Here is a 27769-nt window from a genome sequence, read left to right on the forward strand (position 1 = left end):
AGCACCAACATCCTATTCTCAAGGATAGCTAGAGACTCAAATGAGATCAACAGACTTGACATAAGCAAAAAGCCCTGGGAGTCAGCGTTCATGGTGTACGATGAGGAAACGGTGCTACTTCATGTGGATAATGTAGTAGGTCATAGCCCAAAGAAAAATCCGTATTTATCTTTTCCTGTGAGTTTGGACAGGCCATACCTTTTGAGACAGAAGATTTATCCAGCAAATTTTAACGAAATTTGCAAGTTCTACTTAGATAACCTTCCAAAGTATTTCTAATAATAAAGTGCTATTCCTTCTTTAATTTTCATTTTCCTTCTCACTGGCAATGGCAACTGACAAGTAATCTGTATCTGTGGCACAAAGGAGGTATGGCAGGGGGAGTATCACTACAATGTTTACTTCCAAGGCCTGCTGAAATAAAATTTACATTAATAGCATTAGGAAATTTAGAAAATGGAACAGATTTTAAAAAAAACCATACAGTATATTTGGGATGGAAACAGAATATCCTTTGCTGCACGCATTTTCTCTGTATAGCATAGAGAATAGCAGGTGAGAAACTGATAAAAGGAGTGTAATTTTACTTCTTGTCATTGCAGCAAATACTATAACCAGAGTTACACATAGCATATGTTATAAAGTTTACTTCAGCTCATGGTTCTGGATCTCTTCAGGTTTTGGGGTGCCTGAAATACAATTATGAATAAACACATGCACACATAAAATAGGCTCCTGCTGTTCAATATGTTAAGAAACATCTTTCAGCTTAGTAAGTTTTCAGAAATCCGTTTTCACATTTGGACTTAACTAGACATATGCAAGCTGAAGTGGAATTTTACATGGTGAAAATGTAATAATACATTGTTTGTCATTAACCCCATGGATTGCTGGTGGCAGCGGTTTGAAGATGAATCACTCTTTCGTTATCCTTTTACCGTGCCTCATCCTGCAAAATAAACATTCTCTGCTCTTAGCCAGTCCCAGAGAACTGATTTCCTTTGCCAGGTTGAAGCAAGGAGGGTGCATCTGCACTGTGTATCAGGTCAGAAATAACAAACGAAAGCACCTCACCGGTCATCGCCTCAGCCCAGGATTTGGTGTTTTCCGGCTTCCAGAACACAGGCTCACAGACTGCAGCTCTAAAGGTGCTGGCAGGTGGGCAGGAAATACTAACAGCACTCTGGTCTTCCTTCCCTCTCCCCCGTACAAATGACATGTACAGACCCAGACTGATTCAAACTTCTCCTCAAACTAAAAGTGAACAGAAATTAAGGTTTTCTATGTAACTTAGTCCTCCTGCATATAGTACTGATCAGTACAGCATTTTGTACTGTGATACACAGCACAACGTAGGTTAATGTTTACTAAGGGATCTTAACAGTTGCATGTTCTGGATCTTTAAAAATACTTTAACCTTAGTAGTAAATGTAAAAGAGTACACAATGAATGTAAGTAATGCAAAAGTTCAGTAAATTCCTTTTGATATTTAAAGTGGAAAACATGTTTATTAACATTCTTTCAAGCTTTCCTTATTCAAGGCCATATAAAAAAAATCTCTGCATTTTGATTATACGTGTGTTTTTACTTTCTACATAGTTACAGAGGTATTATATAGCATTTACTTTTTTCATGATACACTGGTAAGTACTGAGTTCTGTTAAACAGTTATAAGCACTTGTTTTCAAATCAGGTATTTGAAAAGAACCATTTTTCTATATACATAGTTTAGCAGACTAATGCAGCATAAAATGCTCTTTAGTAAGAGGTATATGAGTTGAGGATCAATAGAATACTTACCTAAAATTATTCTTCTATGTGGAACAAAACCTCTGTTTTGGTCACCCCCCCTTCCTCCCCTCTCAACTCCCACATCACCACTGGAAACCAGACTACATCATAGCAGCAAGGAGGGATAATTAATGTGTTTATGGTGGATCTTACCTTGTGAATTGCTCAAAACTAAACATATATTCTAAGTTTCCTTATCCTAGGAATTGCTCAATGGAACTGCTTAAACTCAGCTATTGTGGCAAACTCCAAAGGATTATTTGGAATCACTGCTTTGAGATAAAAGTAGAATTTCTTCTGCTTTGTTTTGATACACCAGCATATAGAATATTGATCTGTTCTACATTTTTCTTTCAGTAGTGGTGACAGTTTTTAGAAAAACTCTACACAAACATGCAAATACATTTTTTGTTGGGCTTAAGGGGTAACACATACCATAGATGTAATAAATATTGCTATCAGTATGACCCAGTTGTAGCTACAAAATGGAAAAAAAATACTTCCAGATAAATCCCATTTCAACAAGATACATTTAGAGTCTGTGTGATATTTCTATTGATATAAACTATTAACATTATTCATTAGCATTGTGAAGTCCAGTTAAACTGTTCATCTTGAGAAGACAGAACGTGTGACTGAATACCTGAATCAAAAATAAATCTATCTGTAATGATTTAACCATAGTACTACTACATGAACTGCTGCTCCTATTGAAGAAACCAAATGGATTACAGATTAAAATATATTCCCTACGTAAAGGTTTGTAAAGTATAGCCTTAAGAACTCTTTTGTTCATACACTATTCATCGTTAGTAGTCTCAAACAGTATTTGCCACTCTGTACTCCCTTTCATCATTGGGCTGCAGTTGAACCACTACACTTTCTTCGTTTATTCCATTTTCTGCATCACTGCTATCAATATTGTCATTGTCATCTTCCTCGTATTCGGAGGACTCGGTCATGTTCTGATGGGAATGAGATTCTGACAAAGCCCCGAATGACTGAGTACTAACTGAGGCTAATGGTCTAAGCAAAGGAGTATTTTCAGATACTTCATTCTCTTCTTGGCTACTGTCTGTTTCAGAGTCAGAGTCCCCCTGAGAAGGGACCACTTTCTGCTTACATACAGGACATGTTTTTTTTGTTTTAGTCAGCCATGGGTCCACACACTTGCAGTGATACGCTGTTAGAAAACAAAATACAAGTACATCATTATCTAAGTGAAAAGGACAAGGAAACCTGCAAAATTGTATTTGTTTAGTAACACAGGAGGATTTTAGAATTTAACTCATACATAGAATTTTCGTCACAAGTCTGTTGGCATGTAGACTGTCTATCCTTATGTACAAAACACCTAATAGATGAGGATCTCAGCCATATGGATATATGCAATAAATACCTACTTCCTCTACTGAATGAATCTGAGAGCAGTCCTGCAATGGGCCACGTTTGACAAAATAAACTTTAAAAGCTTCTTGAGGAATTATACCCACTTTGCAGCAGACATGCCCACCATCATTATTCTCATAACGCCTCTAACCTCCAACAACATGTATCAAAGCACTTTGTTATTAAATAAAATTACCGCGTGATTTTGCGGATTTTAAATTAGGTCTACAGTTGGCACTGCAACTATACTGGCTTGTTTTAAAAAACGTGTTTGAAAGTGTCTTACTTATGGTATTAAAAACTTAGCTCTGCTTATTAACAGAGACTTATATCTGGCAAAGTATTTACAAGGGCAAGCACATTGTGTTTTAGTACCTGTTCAAGCACGTTAGTAGCATGTTCTCCACAAGAACTGACAGTGGTGGTTTTGTTTGGTGTTGGGTTGTTTTGGTTTGGTTTGGGTTTTTTTTTGTAGTTGTGGTTTTGTGTTTTGTTTTGTTTTTTTTTAATTTGTCAGTAATCTTTGATACTGGTGATTAGGTTTAGTTAATTTTGCAGTCCCTAGCTGGGACAGATGCTATGGAACTGTTCTTTCTCTTCTGAGAAGTCTTTGTTTATCAGCCTGTTTTGAAATTGTTTTTTATGACCGAGGATCTACAAAGCTCAGTCTGTCATCTGCTGTGTTCACTGTGGATGTAAGGCTGTAACAGCAGTTGCCTCTTTTTTAAAATCTCTTAGTGATGTGGTATTTGCTGTTGCAGTGCCTGGCCAGAGCAGGAATTTAATGAGAAAAAGCTGAGTAAAACTGCACCCAGCCAAAATAGCTGTAATATAGTTAATGGACTGGGAGGTAGAGAGAGGGTCCCAAGCTAGAAAGGATGAATCCTATCTTTCTTGATAGATTTTACACAGCTTTTATCAAAAAAAATGTTTAAATTTAGAGATGCTCTTGGGCCCAGGCTTCCAGATTTCTAGATATAAACTCTTAAAATGCTTCTTGTACTTGCATGCGCTTAAGAGCAGTCTTGGCTTGTAGAGAGATACATATGTGACTGCTAGATATACCTTTTGCAGTGGGCTGTATTTGAGAAACACTGTTCAGACAGTGCACAACTTGTCACAGTAAAAATATTCCATTAATTTTTGCACTGACAACACTGACTTCCAAGTGTAATCAAGGCAGTGGTCTATATGGCTTCAGACTACGGGGCAGACTATATCCCTTCATCCATATCTCTGTCACTAATAGCTGAATTATGTTTTATGGTTTAACTGTCTTGGAGAAAGTGAAAGCCTAGTTTTTTTAATTGTAAAAAGTAACTGGAATATGTTTTCCTATTAAAAACAGAAATTTAGGGGACAGTGTCAAGCCCAGATTTTCTTTCATGTGTACATCCAAAGAAAAAATGCAAAGTGGGAATACTAGCCTTTTTGCTTTTAAAAAGAGGAAAAAAGTTTGCTGTTTTCCCAATTTGTATACACACTCCTGTATATTAGCAAAAATAAATTTTATAAATCAAACATATTCACTGTGGGTTTTAGACATGGTGTTTGAGAGAGCTGTTTTAATACAAATACCAAACCTAAAATACAGCTGCTTACCATGAGAACATGGAAGGATTCTGAGTTTGTCTCCATCCTCATATTCATCCAGACAAATGGCACATACATCATATTCATCTCCTACAGCACATAATTGAGAATCAGTTTAACTTTGAAAGATTTGCAACAGACCTTTTCAAACACATGCATACAGGTTCAACCTGTGAAACTAACGAAGAGAACCTGTATGCATGATGATTAGGACTATAGCTCATTCACTTTCAGGTTAATAAAAAGGTTTTAAACTGTGTGAAGTGCTATCTCTATAACATTCTATCATTTTTATTAAAAGATAAAAGGATTTAAAACATAGGATTCACTTTACTATACAGGTATTAATATTATTGAGAAAACTTAGGCAGAAAAATAGCAACAAAGACAACTGGGTAAAAAAGCAGAATAATAATCAAGAATGGTAATCTAGTCGCAGGAGAAAGTTTACATTATTTTGTAACTCAAACCTCACAAATAAGATATACATTACTGACAGTATTGACATTATGTATACTGTTGTGATACATTATATGACCAAAATATAAACACTTTTTAGAAGTCAATTTATTCCTGTTTCATTTTTATCAAGGGCTTTTACAACATGGTCCTTTCATCAATCCAAATGGTTCTTTCCAATTTCCTGGAAGACGCTGGCCCTCTAAAGTTTGCAGTTACACCAGCAGCTTACGTCCTTGTTGTGGTTTAACCCCAGTCTCTCCTGTACTGGGAAGCCCAGAACTGGACACAGTACTCCAGATGTGGCCTTACTAGTGCTGGCCTTATTCTTATTCCATCTTTGTTTCCTCAGCTTCGGAAACTTAAGACCAACAGCCTTCAGCCTTACCAACATCTGGTACAACTACTGGAGCTAGAAAACCTCAGGAAATTCCGCAGAACTTATTCCACAAGTGTACATTCACAATGCGTGTGTATGTGTGTTTCTCAAGACAGTTGAAGGCACTTGCTCTTTAGCTTAATTCTTCAAAGGTGGCACAATATCCTGAATAACAACACTGCTTGCAGATCTCTCAGTTTCATACATATATAATGCTTTTCACGGTTATACAGCAGGTATTTTTGTTGGCAAAGGGGTGGAGAAACTGGTGAAGAGAACAGCCTAGAGATGTTGGCAAAAGACGAAACAGTAGAAAGCAGAACAAATACAAATCCATGCTATGTTTCTTAAATTTAAAGTATCTCCCTCAACACGTACGGATTCAAAAACATCTCTCTCTCTGGGCAGGGACAGAAAGCCTTGAACCTTTTGGTGCCTTCCTTGCCCCTCTGAATCTAGGATTCTCTTCTGTGAAGTATATACAAGCTCAACAGAAGGGGAGGAGAGTGCCCTTTCCAGAGTGGACCTAATGAAGGATAAACTATGTAAATAAACAGAAAACAGCATCAAATATAGTATGGTCACAGTAAAGGTAGACAATGCCTTTGCAAACTGATCTCAAGAAATAAGGCACATCTTATCTATGTGGACTTGGGTATAACATTCAGTAAAGTTCTATGTGTGAAATGATTGCTCCTAGTCAGTAAGATTAGCAAGGATTAGTAGAGGAAGCTGAATAAATGGAAGTTGCTACTGGTGGTGTTGGAAGAAGTTCATTAGGCTGGAGGAGAGTTACCGGTACTATCATTTTTACACGATTGCTTTGGAACAATATTGATACAAAAACAAGGAGTATATCAATTATACATATATGAGACAATTAAGTAGGCATCATCAAGGGGGTAACTGAGATAGCACAGAAAAATCTATAAATCTGGAATAATGGTACATGAATGAAATTCAGTACTATAACATGGAAGTGCATCCATTTAGGGACTACATCCTTGGGAATTTTTAGCTGAGATTTCATCAGTTATAAACAATTGAGAAGAAACAGAGTGTACTGGTTGATCACTACAGTGTTCCTAATGTGATACAACTGGGAAAAAGAAAAATGCAATGGTAGGAAGCATCAAGAGTAGTCTTCCCAGAAGCAGTAAGTACTGTTCAGGAGTCTCTAATGTGGCCATCTGTATCCTCAAAAGATTAATTCAAACAGAAACAAAGAAAGAATATTATTATCACAGAGAAACTATCATGCAAGGGGAAAAAAAAAAAAAAAGCCTGATAATTTTAATCTAACAATCTGAAGGCTGAAAGGGGATTCAGCTTTCTCTATAAACACCACAGAGGAGCAATACAATGGACAGAGGAAAGAGAGAAGCTGGCAGTGGGGCAGGTAAGAAAAAAGAGCTGTCATCTGACCAGGAATCATTAGGTTGGAAGTGAAAAGAAAACTTGACCATTGGAGCAGTGATATTCTGAACTAGCCTTTCAGGACCATCAGAAGGTAATCATGGTAAAGGGCCAAACCTCCCCCCTTCCCCAAACCTAGTTTTAGGTCAAGGCTTTAGATATGTGACACAGGAAGTTCCTAAGAGAACAGCATCTGGAAGGAGATGGAAATGGACATCTTAATCCTAGAAGACAATGGAGGGAACTGAACCTAGATCCCCCAATTCCTGACTAAGACTGCCCATTACTAGGCTATATTATTAAAGGTGAGTAGTGTAAAGTACATGTTTTAAAATAAAGAGGTAGCTACATTTCATTTTGTAAGGAGTTGTATTTCATTATATGTCTTGTGAATACTTACCTCATCAAGCCCTGAAAGGGACTTAAGCAGTGAAAGGGTTCCTTTCACTGTTTGGATCCCTTGCTTTGACATGAGCCGGGTTGGGTATCTGCTCAGCTCTGTCAAGGCTGGAAAAGTTCTGGCCATGTACACAAAGCCACTGTATCTGCAAAGTTGGTTAGCTCTTCTTTTATGCACCTCTTGCAACTTAGACACATCCAATGTTGCTACGAACTATTTCCAGATAGTACTTTTCCTATTACGCCACTGGCACTTTTTTTTAGACAACTGAACCTTACTGTCTTAACACTGCCAGTACTGCACCGTCTCTTCACAAGCAGCTGCTTGCTAGGGCTGCTCGCTCTGCTGACCATGAAGCGTTCTTTAGATGCCCAAACTACAGGGTACCAGAAAAAAATTAGTCTGGCCCAGCCCGCCTCTCCCCTTATTAAGTCCTCCCTCTCACATAGCTAGAAGACATGTGCCAGCAACTAAACTGCAAGCTTTTCTATCACTTGACTAACATGTTTGGTTGAGGGACTGGATCGTTACAGGGTCAAATGATCCAATGCGTATTTGTACATCCTATCATAAGGGCAGTCATCTGCTCAACATGTGGTGCTAGGGTGCCTGCATCCTGGTTATACACTTTGTGATAAGGAAAGGGACCAGTGATAGTGCTGGAAAAAAAGATTATATCACTATGTCACTCTCTCTGCATATTTTGGCTAAGTATTCGTAATAGCAGCCCTAGCTCACTAAGTCTGCCTGTTCCCAATCTGTACCGTCTTCACAGCTGCTGCTTAATTTGCCAGTGCTCAGCAGTTTACATTTTCACCATCTTCAGGGCTAGCTAAGATCCTGGGTTTTACCATACAGCAGAGGAGCTAGGGAAGTAAGGAGATGTAGATCCCATCAGAAAGAGTATGTGCAGAGGAGGTTCACTCTCTCATATACCAAAATACAAATGGGAAAAGGCATACAGCAAGGCAGAGACCCTTGTAAGAGAAATGAGGCTCCTGTGATCTTGTCACCTCAAGGTAAAAGAAAGAAGGGTTGAGATGATGTATGTTGTTCCCAGTGCCCCTCAGGGCAGCTTTCCCCATCTCCTTCCAACCTCTTCCGGTTCCTTCCAAATTCTACCTAACCTGAGCCCCATCCATCCCACCACTGTTACCTCATCAGTCACCCTCACAACTCAATTCTCTGCTCCCGTTCCCTGCAGTGTCACCTTTACCCTCTGCCAGTAAGCTTCTGTCAAGTCTTTTCTGGACTACCTGCTGCACATCACTCTGAAGTTTGATATTGGAGATGTCAGATTTAAGTGCATAAGACTGACATGTGCTAGGGCTAGAGTTAATAGCCACAACAATAATCTCTTACATACTTAGTTCACCTTTCAACATAGACATACCATACATGGTAATCTGTGACACAACACTTTAGCACAAATTTAGATTTTTTTTTCATAGCAATTTCCATATGACTCCCCAAAGCACTGTCCAGATTACATACATGAGACTGAGATCAACTGGGGACAAATCAGAGACACAGTTCATGCTCCAAGCTCGTTCAAAAGAGTTGATATAATACACGAGTTGTCAAAGTGTTGTTTTGGGGAAAAGGTTGAAATAATGGGGCAGATTTCAATCATGTGTAGCTACAGTAGGCCCACATTTGGTGATGAGCTTACCCTACGTCATCAAGAAGCCTGCAAATGAAGGAAGCAGGCAGATTTTGCATTACTCAGAAGAGATGTCCTTTCAACACAAAAGCTCAAACAGTAGCAGAGCTTTCCCTTTACTGTAACGAAACTACAGGGCAGGAGAGAATTTCTGGAAACTCAGCTCAAAATTTGTTTTCATACCATGCTGCTAAACCCAATGCTTTTCTACAGATGGCAAAATTAGCTACGTTAGGTATTTAGAGTCAATTTTCAAAGAAAAAATTAGTTTTCATATGCAACTCAGCATGGTTGTTCTATATCTGTTTAGTATCTGTAAGAAGAATAAGTACATCACAGTAGGAAAATTAAAGAGCTGTGCACCAGCAACAAAGGAGCTGAGCTTACCAAGGAAGCTGCAGAAAGCTAACAGAAATAACATCGGTGACTCATCAGTGAGGTAGAGGCACAAAAGATGAACAGCTATTGTCAGCTCAAATTTCGAGTATTACATGAAACTCCGTTTTCGGGGAAAGAGAATCAGCAAAATGAAGTTGTTCAGTGACAGAAAAGAGGGAAAGATGTACTATTTTTCTGTTTATGTGTTCAGAATAAGATCATTAATTAATAAAGCACAAATGTTAAAAATTCAAGACTTAAAGTTCTAAAAAGCAACTTGACCAGGATTTTTCATTAACTATGTAATAATACACTTTGCCGAGAAAAATAAAAAAAATCTTAAGCATTTTTAATTCCAAATTGCAGAAAACTGTCAGTCAAATAAATGCAATGTAACAGCTTTTCCCATTTAGTCTGTAAACAATCTTTAACTCACATGATTAGTCTTGATCATCTTTAAATACTTTCCCATTAAAAAAAAAAAAAAATCATTAAAAACAAACTGAAGAATTACAATAGCAGCCTAATAGCATTCATATATTCATATAGAAGGAACTGTAGCTTCAGCTTTTAAGTAAGGACATGGTTTATATTCCACGTTACCAGAATAGAAGGCAAGTACTCCTCTGCTTGAGTCAGGATTTCTCCAAGCCTTCTTTTTCAGATGTTAACAAAGGTGAGCTAAGAACCGAGCCAGCTCATTAACAATCAGGCTGTTTAATTTATCTGAATTCGTGTTTAGCTGCATTATTAGCAAGTGCCTTTTGCATCATTCCAATGTCGAAATACCACTGACTGTGATGTAAAAAAATCAAAAACATACAGGATTGATTTTTGTAGTTCAGAGAATTATTTTACTATAGAATCCCATACTGTTGTGCACACAATTCTTTGAAGTCTATAGCAACTAACATTCTGTAGACTTAAAAATTTTCAGTATAAAGCACGTTCACAGAAATAGTTCTATTCTGGGCTTTTCTAAAGGTGCTGTCAATTTTTTAAAAAATACATACAACACCTAGTGATGTTTATCTAGAATCTCTCTTTTACAGGGTGGAAAATATGGAATAGGATCTTACACAGGATCATGACTGTCATGTGTTGCTGTTCTGCTAAAATGTTTTTTTTTTTTTTTTTTAAGGACTTCAATATGTCAAAAGTACTACACACAAAATTGAAACTTCATGTATTAGAGATGAAAATAGAAGGAACATATAGCATATGAAGGGCTATCCATTGTGGTACTAGGTATATATTTGGAAGGTGCTAAGGGAAGCCTACTTGTATAAAATTCTTTTCTTGCCTCATTCATAAGGCTTGCTCTTATATTCCCTGTGCAACCGGAACTCCCCAAATAAGCAAAGGAATGCAAAATGAGCCCTCTCATTTTACCAAAATATTGGTTACACTTGATTTCTCATATTTTATGATAGCCATGACAGAATTTCTGCTGAATCTATCTTTTGCCTGTGCCTAACACTTCCACTTTAAAAGGAAAAAACAGAACAAAAACTTCTAACCTTCCTCCCTTCCAAAGGTATAAGAACAACAAAATATTTTAAATAGTACTCAATTATATAGCAGATATGAAACCAAGGCACACAAGATATTCTTAGAAGGCGAGTTCTTCACATCATTAAAAGGATTTCTCTTTAAGGGTGTAAGATAGATGATAAAAACTATTCACACCTAGGTAATAATAGATCTCTAATGCAGTAAGGTCTCGTGTTACCTACTACCTGACTTCTGCATTATTATAGATAACACTAAATAAACCAGCCAGCCAGCAGTATGGTACAATTAACGAAGACACAGCAAATTGTTTAAATTACAGGTTTGCTAAAGCTAGTGTTTGACAGGGAAAAAAGAAGGGAGACAAGACTGCAGAGATAAGTGAAGGAGCACATCTGCAACGTGCTTCTCTATCACCAAAGGTAAATTACGGAGATTAGTACATATGCATGAATTACATTGCTTTCATTACAATTTTTTTTTTTTTTAAAAAGAAAAGCAATAAAAGGAAGATTAATTAAAAAACAATCATAGTATTGATAGCGCATTGCAACATTAAGTATTCAATTTCCGCAAGAGCACTGCAAAGTAGTAAATATTCTCAATCCTACTTTATAGGGGTGGAAAAGAAAGCGGACAGCATTACAATTATTTTGTCTTGGCATGCAGTAAATCAGAGTGGAAGTTGCAACTCAGGACCGCCCAGTTCATTGGTCTTTTCTCCAAATTACAGAAATCCATGATTAAAAGCAAATTCTCATCTGTTTCCCAAAAGATAAATTCCAAGGGCTTCTGTGGTGGCACAAAAAGTCTGTGAAATGTGGTTCTTGTAATTTTTATTAATATATATTATTCAACACATAGGCAAAGCTGATGACCACCACTGGAAAATAACACTGCTGTGATTTGGCATTTCAGAAATAAGCACAGTGGACATGAGAACCACTCAAACATAGTTTTCCTGATAGTTACTATACAACAATTGGAGAAGATAAAGCAAAAGCAGGAGAGAGAAAAAAAAACCTTCATGGGCAGATAGGAAAAGTCAGAGAGACCAAACAGAGTGCATCGCTGCCAGACATACATCACTGAAGTACAAGTTTTTATCTAACGTAACACAGTGAAGTATTTCAGCTATAGCTTTTTTAAAAAATGACTTCCTCTTTTGCTATGACATTCCTTCTCTCCATTGTTTCTGTTAGTCAAACCATGTTTATGGATCAGTTATAATCAGCACATTATTACCATGTTCAACACAGAAATGAATGTTAATCATCAGTCAGTCCTGTCAAGGGCATCATATCCCAGAGGAAAAAAACCAAACATCCAAATAATACAGCTGTCTTTTCCCCCCCACACTAGTCATTCAACATGTATAAGAAAGTCCTGAAAAATGATAGCACACTGTTCTTGAGTAGGCTTATCTCACTAAGGCATCCCCTGGCAAAGGAACAGCACATTCAGAAAAAAATGACGCAGTGGTAAAGCATCACATCCATTTCTAGGCCAGTTAAATACAGATAAAGTTTTCTCAATAAAGCCGATGCTACAGTTCTCAAATGTGGAGGCCACAGATCTATCTGACAGCATATTGGCTAACTGCAACAAAGACGCTTCTCTGACTCTTGTCAAGGCCATGTATCCCAGCCTACCTTACCCAACTTCACAGCCCCATCTTTCATTACACAGTAAATTGCAACAAGCCCCCAGCCCAACTGCTTCACCTGCACCCACTGGATCCATCAACTGCAGTCCATCTGCTACACTTCTCCAACAGATCACCACACAAATTAATTAACACCATTACCCAGATTCTTGCTCTCATTGTGGCTTGGGTAAAGGAGGCAACCCCATGCAACAGCCAGGACCAGAAACGCCAACCCGCCTCAGCGCTGAGACCTGTAGGATTTCTCTGCAAATCCTGGAGCCTCCTTGACTAGTCTCCAAGTGAGTTTCACCTCCATGACTACATGCCCCTCAAAGAACAGAAGATTTAATTTTTAAAAGGGACACTTTGCAGACATCTTTTTCTCAAATACCCATTACTGTATGTTAGAAGCTGGCTCAGAACCACCAAAAATCAGGAAGAAAAAGGAAGTATGGAAACTGCTGAAAAATAAAGTATCTTGCTTAAATAAACTGTGTCTGAGAAGTCTTTAGTAAGCAAAATTATCTTCTAACTACTTGGCACACACTAATTAAAAAAATACATTTTCAGAAACACAGAATTACCCATCCACATATATGTGTACTTGTGAACAATGAAAAATGCAAAAATAAAACTGCCAAGACTTTGGTAGGCCTTTTGACTTGTTTTCTCTATTAGACCGTAACTGTACTGTGCAATCAAGCAGATGAGTCAGTAATGAACAGTAATTAGATCAGTTATAATCCCATTTGCAGGGGGGAAAAAAAAAAAATCAGTTTAGGAATACATAGTAAACTGCAGAACTGCACTTACTGTGGAGCAGATTTTTAAAAGGTGTTGAGATACATATATTTCCCACTATTGCTCAATCATATGTATCAACCTGCATATAGAGATATGTATACAAAAATTCAATACACATGATACTTAAAAATATGTATTTGCTTAAAATGACACGTACTCTTACAGCTTATTATTTGTCACACGCATACATAAAGCATTTCAAAGTTAAGCTCTTCTTTCACATTTAAACACCTAACCGAACAACTCCATTTTTAGAAGTCTTGTGGATGCAGCAACTCCCAAATTCTGGATTCTTTATCAGGTATCTAACCACTCATTTAGGATCCTAACTTTCAACACTCAATGTAGAAAAAAATTGCTTTGTTCATTTTTAATTTCTTAATAATACGCCCTCACATCTTTCTTTCGCATTCTATCTTCACTAAATTTATGATATTTTGTTTTCTACAGCAGTGAGAGGTTACATTGTAATTTCATTGCAGTTAAGATCTAAGAATCTTTTCAGTCTTGGCATAGATTCCATTTCAGTAAAGTTAAGCTAGCTTGGAAATAGTATTATGTATTTCTGAAAACAAATTCTACAATACGTACCAATTCACAAAATTTCTAACCTACATTTTTTCTAAGCTATTATTCTTCAGAATATTCAGATTTGCTAATGATCAAATTACAGGCACATTAAATGGATTTGTCTTTTTCGCTGTGTTCACTTTTGATATAAAGACATCATACAAAAGATATCAACTCCCACTGATTTTTGTATGACCAAAACGTAATCCATTTTCTAAGGAACCATAACACAACAACTGCCCCAAAACTCTTTCCATGCAGAAAACAGATTTTGATGTAGCGTACGCTGCATTCTGTGGAATTACTCAAAGGTGAGGCCTGTTGATTAGGACTTTGCAAAGATAGTCAATGCCACATCTTTTGTTACTGCACTCTACTCATTACAGAAATGCTAAGTGCCTGATCTAAAGCCTACTGAAATCAGTAAAAAATTCCCATGCATTACAGTGGTATTCGACTCAAAACCTATTTAGAGATGATTCATGTATTTTCTTTATTAACAATTCTTTAGGTATGTCAGAGTCCAATCACCCCTACAGAACAATCATCTTCATTACATCATCGTTTGCCTATCAACCTACTAAATTCTAGAAATCCACTAAAGCCAGCTTTCCCTTAAAAACCCTTTCACAGCACAGTGAAACCATTCATTAGGCAGTGATTCATGATACAAAAAGCAGTGCAAGAAAGAGAAGAACCAGTATCTACGGTGTCTTAGCTTCAGTATTTGACTAATGTTTCAATATGAACAGGTTTTTAAGAAAACACTGGAGACAAAAGAAAATCCAGCATTCTTAAAAATGGGATTATAGTCCACAGGAGTTACTTTCAATTATCCTTCCAAAGCAAAAGGTAAGATTGTTTGGATATATCATCAAGAAGACTGAAGTGAATGGATTTCGCAATAATGTCTTGAGAAATCCTACCTTTCACAAAGAAGCATGAAGCAATATATTTTTATTTTAATTGCCAAAGGTAACATACTCCAAGTACTGGGTCAAATTTTGTCCTTTTAGTAAAAGGACTTAAAGTAATGTAACGGATTAATTTCATAGCAGTAGAACCAAAGTGATCATTCACCTAAAGAAATTGAAATCCTAGTTGAGAAAATAAGCCTTTTCTTCTGTTTTTCATAAGCCTCTGAACACAGTGGATACCTGGATATTTCCAGCCAGGTTTACTGTACAATGACTGACTGAGCTCCAAACAATTCATATTGTCTAAGATTCAGCAAAAGCAAAGAAGAAGGAGAATGAGGAAAACAGCAGTAAGATATTTTCATACACTGGCTACTTAGTCATGTAATTCTAAGACAGTTAGTACAGATGCACCTAATTAACTGAAAGAGATATTAACTGACTTTCTTGAAGCAACTTTTTCCTTGCAAATTTCTCTTTAAAGTACAACATAATCTACTTTGTATTTTTATTCTAATCAGATTTCATAGGGAATCAGCAAGAGGAAACAAAATTAATATTAGCTTTATTGGCTTAAGATAATTTTTAAAGGTTATTTTAAATCCATAGCAATAGGTCATTATAGCAAGGTTCAGTCAACCCTGCAGAGGAAAACACTTTTATTTCCTTTTTTTTTTTTTCCCCTCTACGAGGCTGACTAACATCGCACAAATACTGTATCCGCTTAAATCAAACACCTGCTTTGCACAAAGTGAGAGCAATGTGATTAATAATGCAGGCTGGCTTTATCAAGGGCAAAGAACAGTAAGTGGTTCTATCCTTGAATCAAGGCATATCCTCTAACGTGGTCTTTGTGCCTCGGCAAATACATTCTCTGTTGACACTTGTTATGTAGTAATCAATCATTTCAATTAAGTGAATATTTTTCCACCTTTTCTTCTCATACCGTGCAATAGCTTGTATGAATGAACAATCAGATGGTAAAATGGTAACACATTTAAAAAGCAAAATGGAGAAGAAAAGTAGAAGATTTTTTTCTACTTTTAAGGAGTAGACTACCACAGAGAAGGACTTAAGACAGCTTTTCTATTTCATTGAATAAAGTAACTTGCAACAGCTTTATTTCTCATCTTGTCATTAGATCTTGCATAAAATTAAGCACTCCAAAGAATCACAACAGCAAGTATTTTGGCATTAAATTTGAATCGCTCTTGCCCTCACAGAAGTATTGTGATTGAATGAAAGGACCACTCCTCTGGAAAAGCAGATAAATTATATCCACAAGATAGTTTTGTTTTTACAGTCTCTACAATGTCAGGCAACTTATGTGTATTTATCAGTTCCCAGACAAATAATCATAGAATAGTTTGGGTTGGAAGGGACCTTCAAAGGTCATCTAGTCCAACCCCCCTGCTGTCGGCAGGGACATCTTCAGGTAGATCAGGTTGCCGAGAGCCCGGTCCAACCTGACCTTGAATATTTCCAGGCATGGGGCATTGACCATCTCTCTGGGCAACCTGTGCCAGTGTTTCACCACCCACATTGTAAAAAATTCCATCCTTATATCTAGTCTGAATCTACCCTCTTTTAGTTTAAAACCATTACGCCTTGTCCTGTCGCAACAGGCCCTACTAAAAAGTCTGTCCCCATTTTTCTTATAGTCCCCTTTTAAGTACTCAAAGGCCGCAGTAAGCTCTCCCCAGAGCCCTCCCTTCTCCAGGCTGAACAACCCCAACTCTCTCAGCCTGTCCTCATAGGAGAGGTGTTCCATCCCTCTGACCATTTTTGTGGCCTCCTCTGGACCCGCTCCAGCCGGTCATTGTCTTTCTTGTACTGAGGACTACAGAGCTGGACACAGTACTGCAGGTGGGAGTTCCAAATAATGGAAATAATGCACCACGGTGACTGACTGCTGTGGTCACTGTTAATGAGAGCGCAACAAGGAAGTTTTGTGGAATTTCTGTACTGATTTTGTGGTATATTAAGCAACATTTTAATTCTCAGCCACAGTCTGCATATGGTGTCTGCTCTGCTTCCATTAAAGAAATGTTAGAACTCCTCTATTTCGGTGAGAACAGGGTCAATTCAAACTTTTTGTGTGCTTTCACTCCAAACTCTACTATCTATTTCAAGTGTACTCAAAATAATCTCCAAAATTACAAACACCCTCAATTTAGAGGTATTTTTTTCTTGTTAAAAACAATGGGGTCCAATTAATTAGACAAAGAATGATCCACTTGCCTTTCTTAAATTTATGTACAGGAAGTTTCTTAAGCTGATCCTTCCTAAGCCGATTCCTTCTTGCTCTGTGTCTGTCTTGCACAAATTTTGTGATCTGGAAACAGACATAAGTAAGACAACAAGAACAGTAAGTTAAAACAATAAAAGAACAATAAGAGTTTTGACTTATGAGTCTTCACAGTAAGTTAGTCAAAAGGGAACCCCAGCTCAAACTGAATCACCTCTTCCCTTGCCTGGACTCAAGGATAAGGCCAAACAAGCCTAAAGGATGTTCTCGATGACCATGGCACTTGAAACTGAAAATGCACAAGCTTTTTTTGGAAAAGAAAGAGGAAAAAAAAAATTATGTCCATACTACATAAAGTAACGGCCATTGCTGCAATCCTCTACTGAGGCCCATGTACAGTGGGATGGCACATTTCAGAGCAAAACACAATTCATTAAGTTTGACTGGTTTTGCTTACACTTTTAGATTATCACCGCTCTTTTAGAGGATTATTCCCAGGTTCATCACAACTGTTTTCATAGTATCTAGATGTAGTTTGGGGACGAGTAAAGGGGTTACTTCAAGCCATAGTTACTTGCTGTCTTCAACTATACTAAAGATTCTGTTTCCATTTTCTTAATAGTCCCTAATGCTATTTCTGTTCAGTTTCTAATTCTAGTATCTGTGATATGACATTCTTTTTCAAATATGATGACAAACAAACAAACAAAAAAATGGCCTTAACCAAAGTATACACCCTAACAAGTCTTTTGAAATTTGCAGAGGTGCTCTACAGCTACCTACGCTGTGGATAAGGTAAACACCGAGAAAGTATTACTATTATAAACAGCATTAATACTTCTCACTTTAGGAATCCCTGAAAGGCATTGATATACTTCACAACAGATTATTTTTTTTAAAGTATGAATGTATGTATATTATGGACACATATTATTAGGACTATTTGAAACTGTAATTGGTTTTGGCAAAAAAAAATTTATTTATCCTTCTGCATCACACCTGGCTTCACTTTTTACACATATTTGGATCTAAACTGTTCATTCAGATTCTTTTTACCTCAGCTAAACAATGAGCTGTATGCATAAACTGCAGTTTTTCTACTGTAATTCAGATACGTAGTAACAATCAGAGAATCTCACATTCATTTCTTAGTTAAAAAACAAGATTTCCTGAAAGAAGCAGGGCTGAAACCACAAATGAATGAGGACCAAATCCAACCTGGAACCTCCCTGGGATCAACTTCACTGCCCCAATTAATTGTCCAGTGCTCTAACCTATCAGATCTCTCTGTTAAGACCTCTCTACACTCAATGGAATCAACTGATTTAGTACCGTTGGCAAATGTACTTAGTGTGCACTCAACTCTGTGTCCAGGTCATTGATAGAAACATTGAAAAGAACTGGCCGTGAAGTTGAACCCTGATGAACACCACTCATGACTGGCTGCCAACCAGACATTACCCCATTTACTACAACACTTTGAGCCTAACCCTTCAGCCAATTGTTCACCCATCGTATTGTATTCGTGTCTAGCTTTATGGTGGGCACTTTGTCCAGAATGATTCCGTAAAAAACAGTATCAAAAGCTTTGCTTTAAAAAAAAAAAACCACCAAAACCAAACAAACCAAAAAACCACAACCCCATACATCCACTGCCTTCCGTTCGTCCACTAGGTGGGTAATCTTGTTATAAAAGGATATTAAGTTAGTAAGGACTGACCTTCCCTTCATGAACCCATGTTAGCTTCGACCGATGACCGCATTGTCTTTCAAGTGTTTTTCAATAACTCCCAGAATAATTTTCTCCATAATTTTACCAGTCAATAAAGTGAGACTGACAGGCCTATAATTACCAGGGTCTTCCTTTTTCATCTTCTTGAAAACAGGGCAAATAGCATTTGCTAGGTTTGAGTCAACTGGGGCCTCTCCAAATTCCCAAGATTGTTGACAAATAACTGAAAGAGGTCTCTCAGTAACATCGGTCAACTCTTTCAGTACCCTGGGATGAACCCCATTGGGCCCCACAGACTTATGTGCATTCAGTTGCAGCAGCAAATCCCGTAAAAGTTCAAAGTCAACTGGGAGCTTATCACTCCCCCAGTCATGGTCCTCCAACCCAAGGCTCCGGGGGTCCCAGGGCCCATCATTGGTGTTAAAAAAAGACAACATCATCCACTTTATTAGCTTTTCCTCTAATCTTTACCCAGAGGCTCTCAGCCATTTCATCCCCAGCTGCAAGTGCTGTACAGACCAACTCTTCCTTTACACACAGAGTCACCCCTCTGCCTCGCCTGTCCTAACTATCTCTCCCAAAGAGCCTGTAACTGTCCATCGCAGCACTCCAATCACAGGACTCTTCCCACTAAGTCTCACTTATGCCAATGATGTTGTAGCTCTGGGAGTAAACCAAAGCTTCTAGTTCCTCTTGTTTATTCCTCATACTGTGTGCGTTAGGGTACACACATTTCAGATGTGCCCCGGGGTACTCAGTATGTCGTGGAGCAGAGTGAACCATCCCTCAAACATTGTCATGCTGCCCCATAGCTTATCACTTTATCCTGTTCCTCCTTCGAACCTGTACCACACTCCGGAAAACGCTTTCAAATACCTCTCCCCTTTTTTTCTCTCACAGTTTAACATGAGATGTGTAGATGGATTTTGGCATTTCCAACATTGTACAACCTCCTTCCAAAACCCTCCAAACATCTGTTCCAAATACATAGTATAGGTAACCCTGACTTGCAGACATACAATGCAATTCTCTCCTGGTCTGGTTTCCTCTACAACATGATTCTAAGACATGGAAAGAACCATTCATTTTAGCACTGACTACCTATTGACACTAACAGAAGAGAAATTCAGGTGTCTCAAAGCCTTTGCTTTTATATCTGGGACATATTTGGAAAAATAATAGTTTACAGACATGCCCTTTTTGACATTTCCTCACAGTGCATAAGCAAGGAAACTGGAGACAAGTTTAAATGCCTGACATTTTCCTCACCAAATGTTTATTTCCCCTTCTCACAGCCAATCCTACCTAACACCTGTTTATTCCTTTTGGATTGTACAGTTGGTTCTTCCCTATACATTTTATTTGGAATCTGGAACTCTCAAATTCACACATTAAGTGAAAAATTGTTTTAATTCAGAGTATCAGCATGCTGATACAAAAAAATCCAGCTCTTAAAAGGCAAATTTAAAAGAACCAGTATCTACAAAAGATGGTGTATTTAGATTGGATATAACAAAGAAGTTTTTATGATGTGGGTGGTGAGACACTGGAACAGGTTGCCCAGAGAAGTTGCGGATGCCTCATCATTGAATGTGTTCAAGGTCAGGTTGGACAGGGCCCTGAGCAACCTGGTCTAGTGGAAGATGTCCCCGCCCACGGCAGGGGGGCATGGACAAGATGATTTTTAAAGGTCCCTTCCAACCCAAACCATTCTGTGACTCTATGGCTTCTGTTAAGAGAACTCGTTTATGCCCTAAAGACAAACACTTTACAAATTGTTTAGCTGACTCCTATAACATTTGTAATGCCACTTTTGATGCAGAAAACTGCTATTTTCATAGTTAGGGAAACATCTGCAATTCTAAGGAGAGGTGGCCTTTCAGCGGGATTAGCCTTGTGTTTGTTACATAATTCTAGTTCCTTGCTAAAGTGATCTGTGCAAATTAGCCTGTAATTTAGTTCATTTCTTGACCTGTAGATGACAGCACTGAAGCCCATGAGGAATTTTTGCAACTAACTTAACATCACCTAAAAACAAAAGCAGCTGAACTGGTGAAAAACTTTGAAGTAAAATATGAAGAAATGTCCTGAGAGTAAAAACCGTATCTTTTATTTCTGAATTTCCACAGTGGTGGTCATGATAAAAGTCAAGCTCACACTCCTCATGATTACAGTTTTCATATATCCCCTCTCCTTCTTAGTTTCCTCTTCAATGATAACCTTCTAAATCGCTCTTTAAAGAAGAGACACCCTAACTATTCTTATTGCCTTTCTCTTCATTCCCTAATTAGTATCTTCCTGAAAAATGACAGAGCAGTGCTTCACACCATATTTTGATAGGGTGCAAAGCCAGTACTTACGATTTTCAAAATGATACTACAGTCCCTTTCATAGCCTTCTTCATTCCATTTCTTAGATAACCAATATTTTGTTTGAATTTTCAACTTAGGTGCACTATAAGCAGATTATTCAAGTCAGAATACTGATGGTCTCAGAACTACAGATGTTCACAGAATATCATCCCTGGTGACCACTCTCCTTTAGAAATACCATCTCTCCTTATCTCAAACTGCTGACCTTCAGGATACAATGATAAGGCTATACATTCACCTAATTAACTGAGACAAAGTCCTCTATGATCAAGGTTATCACCGGAAGGTCAGACAAAGCATTGGTGAATTTTACATTGTCTCTAGTTTATCACTTCTGCTTTGTTTTCAGAGAGCTTCTGCAATTTTGATTATGCCAAATGTGCCCAGGATTGTCAATGAAATACATAACTTGCAGTGCAAAAAACACTAACACAGAAAGAAATATTTTAAGAAAATGTTATAGAACAGTTGATGCATTACTTGATTTTTATCAAAAGGTAAAATAATAAATTGGTCAGAGACTGGCAGAGATTCCAAAAGGTGGGATGCTAAGTATTCTGAAGTAATACATAGCTATTCTATTTTACCTTTTATGGGAGACACATGCCCAACTGAGAACCTCTACAGGTAATGTATATGCTGTAAGATATATGCTATATGCTGTAACAGGTTCTGAGCTTGCTGACTGATACTATACCTGCAGTAGAAAACGGTGAGACCTGCACTGTGGAATAGTGGGACTAACATTTATTAAGCAGTACAAGTTTGGTAAGGTGGGATATACTCTCAGTATACAAGAGCACAAGGACAGGTCATTCTTTATGGGGCGAAAAAGCAAGCACTTGTGCAGCGGAAGAGTAGCCGTGAGGACAATTCTTTGTAAGTAGTTACATGCCAGGTAGAACACCCTAAGGGCTCCTGATACCCTTTGCCAAAATTCCATACCTGTTTATGGTACTGAGAAAATAAAGGATTACAAGTAAGCATGGTTACAGGTATGTACAGTACACAAAGCTTTCACCATTCCTTAACTGTATCCCTTCATTTAACTTCAGTAAGTGACAGTTCTATGATAATTTGGTTGAAAGAAAAAATGTTATTAGAAGAACTTACTTACCATAAATATGACGATGAGAATAAGACAGATCCCTACTATTATTAGGAAAGGGATTAAGTAGTACTCCAAAGGAAGACTGAACTCTGGGATTAACACAACATGGCCACTGTGAGGAGAAAAAGATAACACTTTCTAAATAAGTTAGAATTTAACGAACAATGAATTAAAGAATAAATACAATGAAAAGAAAACATTAAAATAAAAGGTTATCGCTAGACACACTGAAGGAATACCTGCCTGTGCACAACAACATAGAAAATTCAGCTGATATCCACATAATGTAAAGCCAATTAAATAAAAGGATAAAACAATGTTTCTTAGAACATTTTCGGAGTTAAAACTACTTACTGACTTCAATCATAAGTAAATCTAAAGCAACCAGGAAAACAACCTCATAGCTGCTTTGATAGCAGAATGAGAAAAATACAACATGACTATCAAAAGAGACTGTGAAATCATTCTTATTTACCAAAGTATTTTGCCTGATACAGGAGGTTTAGTTTCAAATCATGAAGCATGATAAAGTGCACCCTTTGTCTTCTGGAGAGTCAATAAATTACACTACAGTAAATAAAAATCTTCCTAGAGAACCTGACATGGATGCTGGCAACTGGATATCTGAATACTAGTATTTATTGATACTTAAGGAAGTAAAATCCCATTATTATTCTGTTGGCACACGCAGTCAGAAACACCTGAGAAGGTACAATGTATAAAAGTGTTAGTAGTCCTATAACCACTACTCATGTGGAGCCACACTTTACTTATCAAGTAGTTTCATCAGCTTTACTTATCAAGTAGTTTCATAAGGTGTCTACTTAAGAATGACACAATCTAATTCTTCTAATTAATTTAGTGAAAGTACATCAGAGAGACCTGAAGAAGCAAGATCATTAGACTAATAATATGAAACACACCTCGTTTTCCATCGTATTCAAGGTATATATTTTAACCATCTTGTTCTCACAATGTTTTTCTTTTTAAAGTTTTAAACTTAAAAGGAGAACAGAAGCAGTGCAAACCTAATCATGCATCCCATTAGAACAGTCTTAAATGCATCCTGCAGATTCACCTAGCATAGGAAGTTATCTCTGACTTGTTCTAGAACACGGATGATTTTCTTTTTTTTTTTTAAGAAGACCAGCATCTGACTTCAATGGGAACTGACATATATTGTAAAAACAACACACCCTTAGATCTGAAATACGCATGTTCTCACAAACATTTCTGTGATTCCTAGATCACTAGTTAAACTCATATGTTTAATGCCATATGAAAATGAAAGGAGTAAAATTTCATAAATGTATGGCAACCCTCTTGCAGGAAAGCAAGTTATACTAATTTTTAAAATGCTTTCTGCCCATTGCTCTCAGGCACCTATAGCCTCTGTCATCACAACATCCTATTTTAAATCTGTAAATATTAAAAAGAGGCAATGACTTAATGCAAGGAATAAGACAACTGCATGTGAGGTAACTTACCCCTTTTCGTAAGTAAATTCTTCTTTAAGAGAATTAGCTGACGTCTCGCCAATAAAGACAGAAGGAATGTCAATCTTCTTTAAAACCTCAACTGTATAAAAAAAAAATCAGGAAAATAAAACTATTATTACGCAGATACTGTATGGGCACTCTTAAGACGTAAGACTTGAACATTATGAGATTATCACAACGTGAAGACACATTTTAACATAATGACATACAGACTGATGCACATGCATGCTACATCTTTACGTCATATAAGAAGTGGTATTATTTGTCCTACTGAGTGTCTAGGGACTCTATTGCAGGTATAGAAATCAAAATTCTTAATGGAATATTTAAAGGGAGCGTTAACACGAAATATTTTGATTAAAAAAAGAGGCATCATCAGAGTAAGTTTAACCAGAAAGAACATCATTCTTACTCAGAGACTTGATAAAGTCACACAACTCCATTGATTTCCAGAATTTCTGGCAACTTATATAATTTATATAAGTATATATCTGGTACTGCGAATTTTAATTCATCTTTCTTTCCTCCTTTTCACCCTAAACACAAATGAACACAATGGAAACAGCTGTGGCTAGAAAAGGTCAAAAAGAAGAAAAAAGAGAATGAACAAATCCCACATCTTTATTTCCGTCTCAAGAAACTGGATGGAACTGTCTCCCCCTTCTCTGCTTACTAGTGAAGGCAATAATAAGCTCAAAAGATGCAGCACAAATGAAAAATTATTGAAAGATAAATTCCACATTCTCGAAAACCTTCTCCTTGGCTTCACTTTATATTGATTTGCACCTCTGACTTATGCTTCACATTTAAGGGTCCAAGTATCTTGAGTTTAGTCAGTATCAAAGCATTCAGGTTCCCCAAGGCAAAAGCATACATGGCTTAATGTCACCTCACACTACCCAAGTCTGCATTTGTTGTGAACTTGTTCTACTTGTTTTGATTTCTCAGTGAAACCTGAAAATAAGATTCACACGGGTTGGGAATTCATTAAAACCACTTTTACGTAGCTTTCTGGGCTACTCAGCTGCCACTTGTTTGCTGAAAGTTCATTTCCTAGTTTACTCAATGGTGTTTCCATTCAGAAAGACTTTTTTTGCTCCCATTTATGTTCTTGTTCCATATTGAGCAAGCTCAAAAACTGGACAAAATAAAGAAATGCCACAAAGAAAGTCGTAACAGCACTATAGACAAAAAACACATACCATAAACCAACATTTTGACTAGATTACAAGATGTTCTGAAAACATTCACTCCATGAAAGGTTAAAATCAGAACAGCTAGCATCAGAATCAATCAGAAAATGGCACACTGGTCTCTAAACATTCTTTTTCCAACTGAAAAAATGAAAATATGTACAAGTAATATGTGTTCATATGAAATTAGAATCCATTTGTCCAAAGGAACAGAAAAATGTACACAACAGTGCAACAACAAAATGGAACCACTAACAAATACTAAAAATTCATATTTTAAAGTTTGATTTCCTTCCAAAAGAGTAGTTTTTTCCTTTTCCTGTATTTCTACTTAATTAACAACATATCAGCTATTTTCCACATCAGTCATATAAATCTATCTCAAATTTAACCATTTAACCCAGAACAGTTGAACTAAAATTTAAAGGAAAAATAAAAGAAACACTCAGAGAATGCACAAACTTAATGCCACAAATAATACAGAAGTATACATGTATGTTCTTATACAAACATCTCCCATTTTAAAATTGTAAAAGCAGGAGGATTTCTGGTTGGGGTGGTTTTTTTCTGTTTTGGGGTTTTGTTTTGTTTTGGTTGATTGGTTTTGGGGGGTTTTTTGTGGTGGTGATGGTTTTGTTGGGTTTGGGTTTTGGGGGGGGGGCTTGGGGAGGTTTTTGAGAGTTCATCAGAATACTTTATACTGATTTTAATACTGTACAGTCTAGTGGGTGAAATGATTTTCAAACAGGAGAGAAGAAGTGATACCTGTACTTACTGTCGTTGGATCCCATGCTTATGAGGTCATCAGAATCAACATTGTGAACTATAGCTGCCTTGTATCCAGCTCTCTGTGCATTTAAAACCTGTAAGCCATACAAAATACTTATCAGAAAGACTACTGTTTCAAAATACAGTAACCTGTCTGTCCTCTCTAAGACACGATACACTTTCAGGAAGTTATAAATATTAGCACATCATTTGTACTTATAAAAGAAGTGCCACCTTTCAAAATAAAATCATATAGTTATTCTTACACTCATGTATGTTATTTTTCCAGAAAAATAATTTAATATTGTCTGCAGACAGTTTTTACATATATTAAAAACAGGATTAAAAACTTTCTATGGGTAGATAAAAATAATATTTAATCATAATTGAAAATAAAGGCACTAACTTACTTCGGTAAACTAGAAATTAGCACTTGATAGCTCATGAAGTCACATGAGTAGTATCTTTCCTGTGCCTTTAGAGATGTGGACATATCTTACTTGACAGCCCAGGTATCAGAAGCTTTCTCATGGAAAAGTACGAAGTTATAAATATGGGTACAAAACTATGAATATATTGTGTACCAGTGTACCAGTTACATTTCTGATATATACTGGGGTTTTTGCCAATACAAGCAAAGCCTAAGGTCCATGTAAATGGCATTTGCTGCGTTAATGTAAACATAACTAAGTTACAACTGTTCATCTTAGATACTGCTTCTAATGCATCCACAACAGTTTAAAAACTCATCACAAGATGCACAAAGCACTAGAGAACCTTGAAGAACATTTGGGTTTCATCCTGTATTCAACTCCTGTTAAAAAATATGTAATAAGCTTGGCTATAGCTGGATAGACTTGCTCTGAATTGAGCTAGTATGGGACACGGTGATAGCTTTTATTTCCACTTAGAGGGATGTATTTATTTAAGGAGACTGTAATGCAAATACATATTTATGTAACGGGCAAACAACCAACCATTAAGTACAACTGAACAAAAGATCACAACTTCAAATACCTTTGAAACTGGAAAACAGTGCAGCATTTGGGTATTATGGCATCACAACAGCTTTATTAATCAGTTAACAAATACCAGCTACAGCACCACCCTTACAAACAAACATACATACAAACGAATTTTATGGAACTCTGTCCTACACTAATTCACCAAGAAATCACCACCATCTCTCTTTTGCAGCAGACTATCATCACCAGACCTGAAAAACCCAGGGGAAAATGCTGGTGCTCTTTTTCAAGACCTCTATCCTCAAAGGTAAGAGAGGGGAAAATTTATGTATATATACACATACATACACACACACACACACGTATACATACACATGCACTCCCAATTTCCCTTCTCAAGAGACAAACAATAATAAAGAACATGAGTTGAAAAGCGGGAAAACTTCCACTGATTATTCTAAAAAAAGGTTCTCTAGGTCAAGCTTGAAATATGAAGCCTTCTTGCATGCTGCACAACAGCAAAAATAGGCAAAAAAGAAAAAAGGCATGAGAATTTTAAATAAAGCGGTCAAAAGTAAGACAAGGAAAGAATTAAAAGCATTGAACATCTACGTATCTGAGCCTGTGACACAGAATGGCAGTAATGGAGTCATCACAGATAACACACATGACAAATCACCAAGTGTTGAAGCTGAAGGAAGGAATACAGAAGTTCATTGAGTGATCTGAGCTTTAAAGCTCCCTGGTTATCACAGGTTCTTAATCTTCATATCCACGTAAATGTGCTATGGCAATTAGTGACAGTTTCTATGTAGTATTAATTTTTTTTGTTTGGTTGTTTTATTTCTTTAACATCATGTCCTGAATAGGTTTTTATTACTGTCCATTATACATTGAAATATGTCCTTCAGGACAAGTAGTAAATAATTTATATTACTTAAGGAAATGTTTTAGTTCCCTAC

General features: G+C 37.0%; 1 protein-coding gene across 1 annotated transcript in view; it reads right to left on the bottom strand.

The window, feature by feature from the left end:
• Positions 1–1673: 1673 nt before the first annotated feature.
• RNF13 (ring finger protein 13) overlaps positions 1674–27769 on the bottom strand; it is a gene marked incomplete at its 5' end in the record, with an annotated part of 29300 nt that continues 3204 nt past the window's right edge. Inside the window, 6 exons of the mRNA XM_009584084.1 lie at positions 1674–2974; positions 4783–4863; positions 17161–17254; positions 22389–22494; positions 23870–23960; positions 25850–25937. Of these exons, the coding sequence (XP_009582379.1) occupies positions 2610–2974; positions 4783–4863; positions 17161–17254; positions 22389–22494; positions 23870–23960; positions 25850–25937 (825 nt within the window). The remainder of the gene's footprint in view (positions 2975–4782; positions 4864–17160; positions 17255–22388; positions 22495–23869; positions 23961–25849; positions 25938–27769) is intronic.

Source organism: Fulmarus glacialis, unplaced genomic scaffold (genome assembly GCF_000690835.1).
Source record: "Fulmarus glacialis isolate BGI_N327 unplaced genomic scaffold, ASM69083v1 scaffold7848, whole genome shotgun sequence".
Classification (NCBI taxonomy): Eukaryota; Metazoa; Chordata; class Aves; order Procellariiformes; family Procellariidae; genus Fulmarus; species Fulmarus glacialis.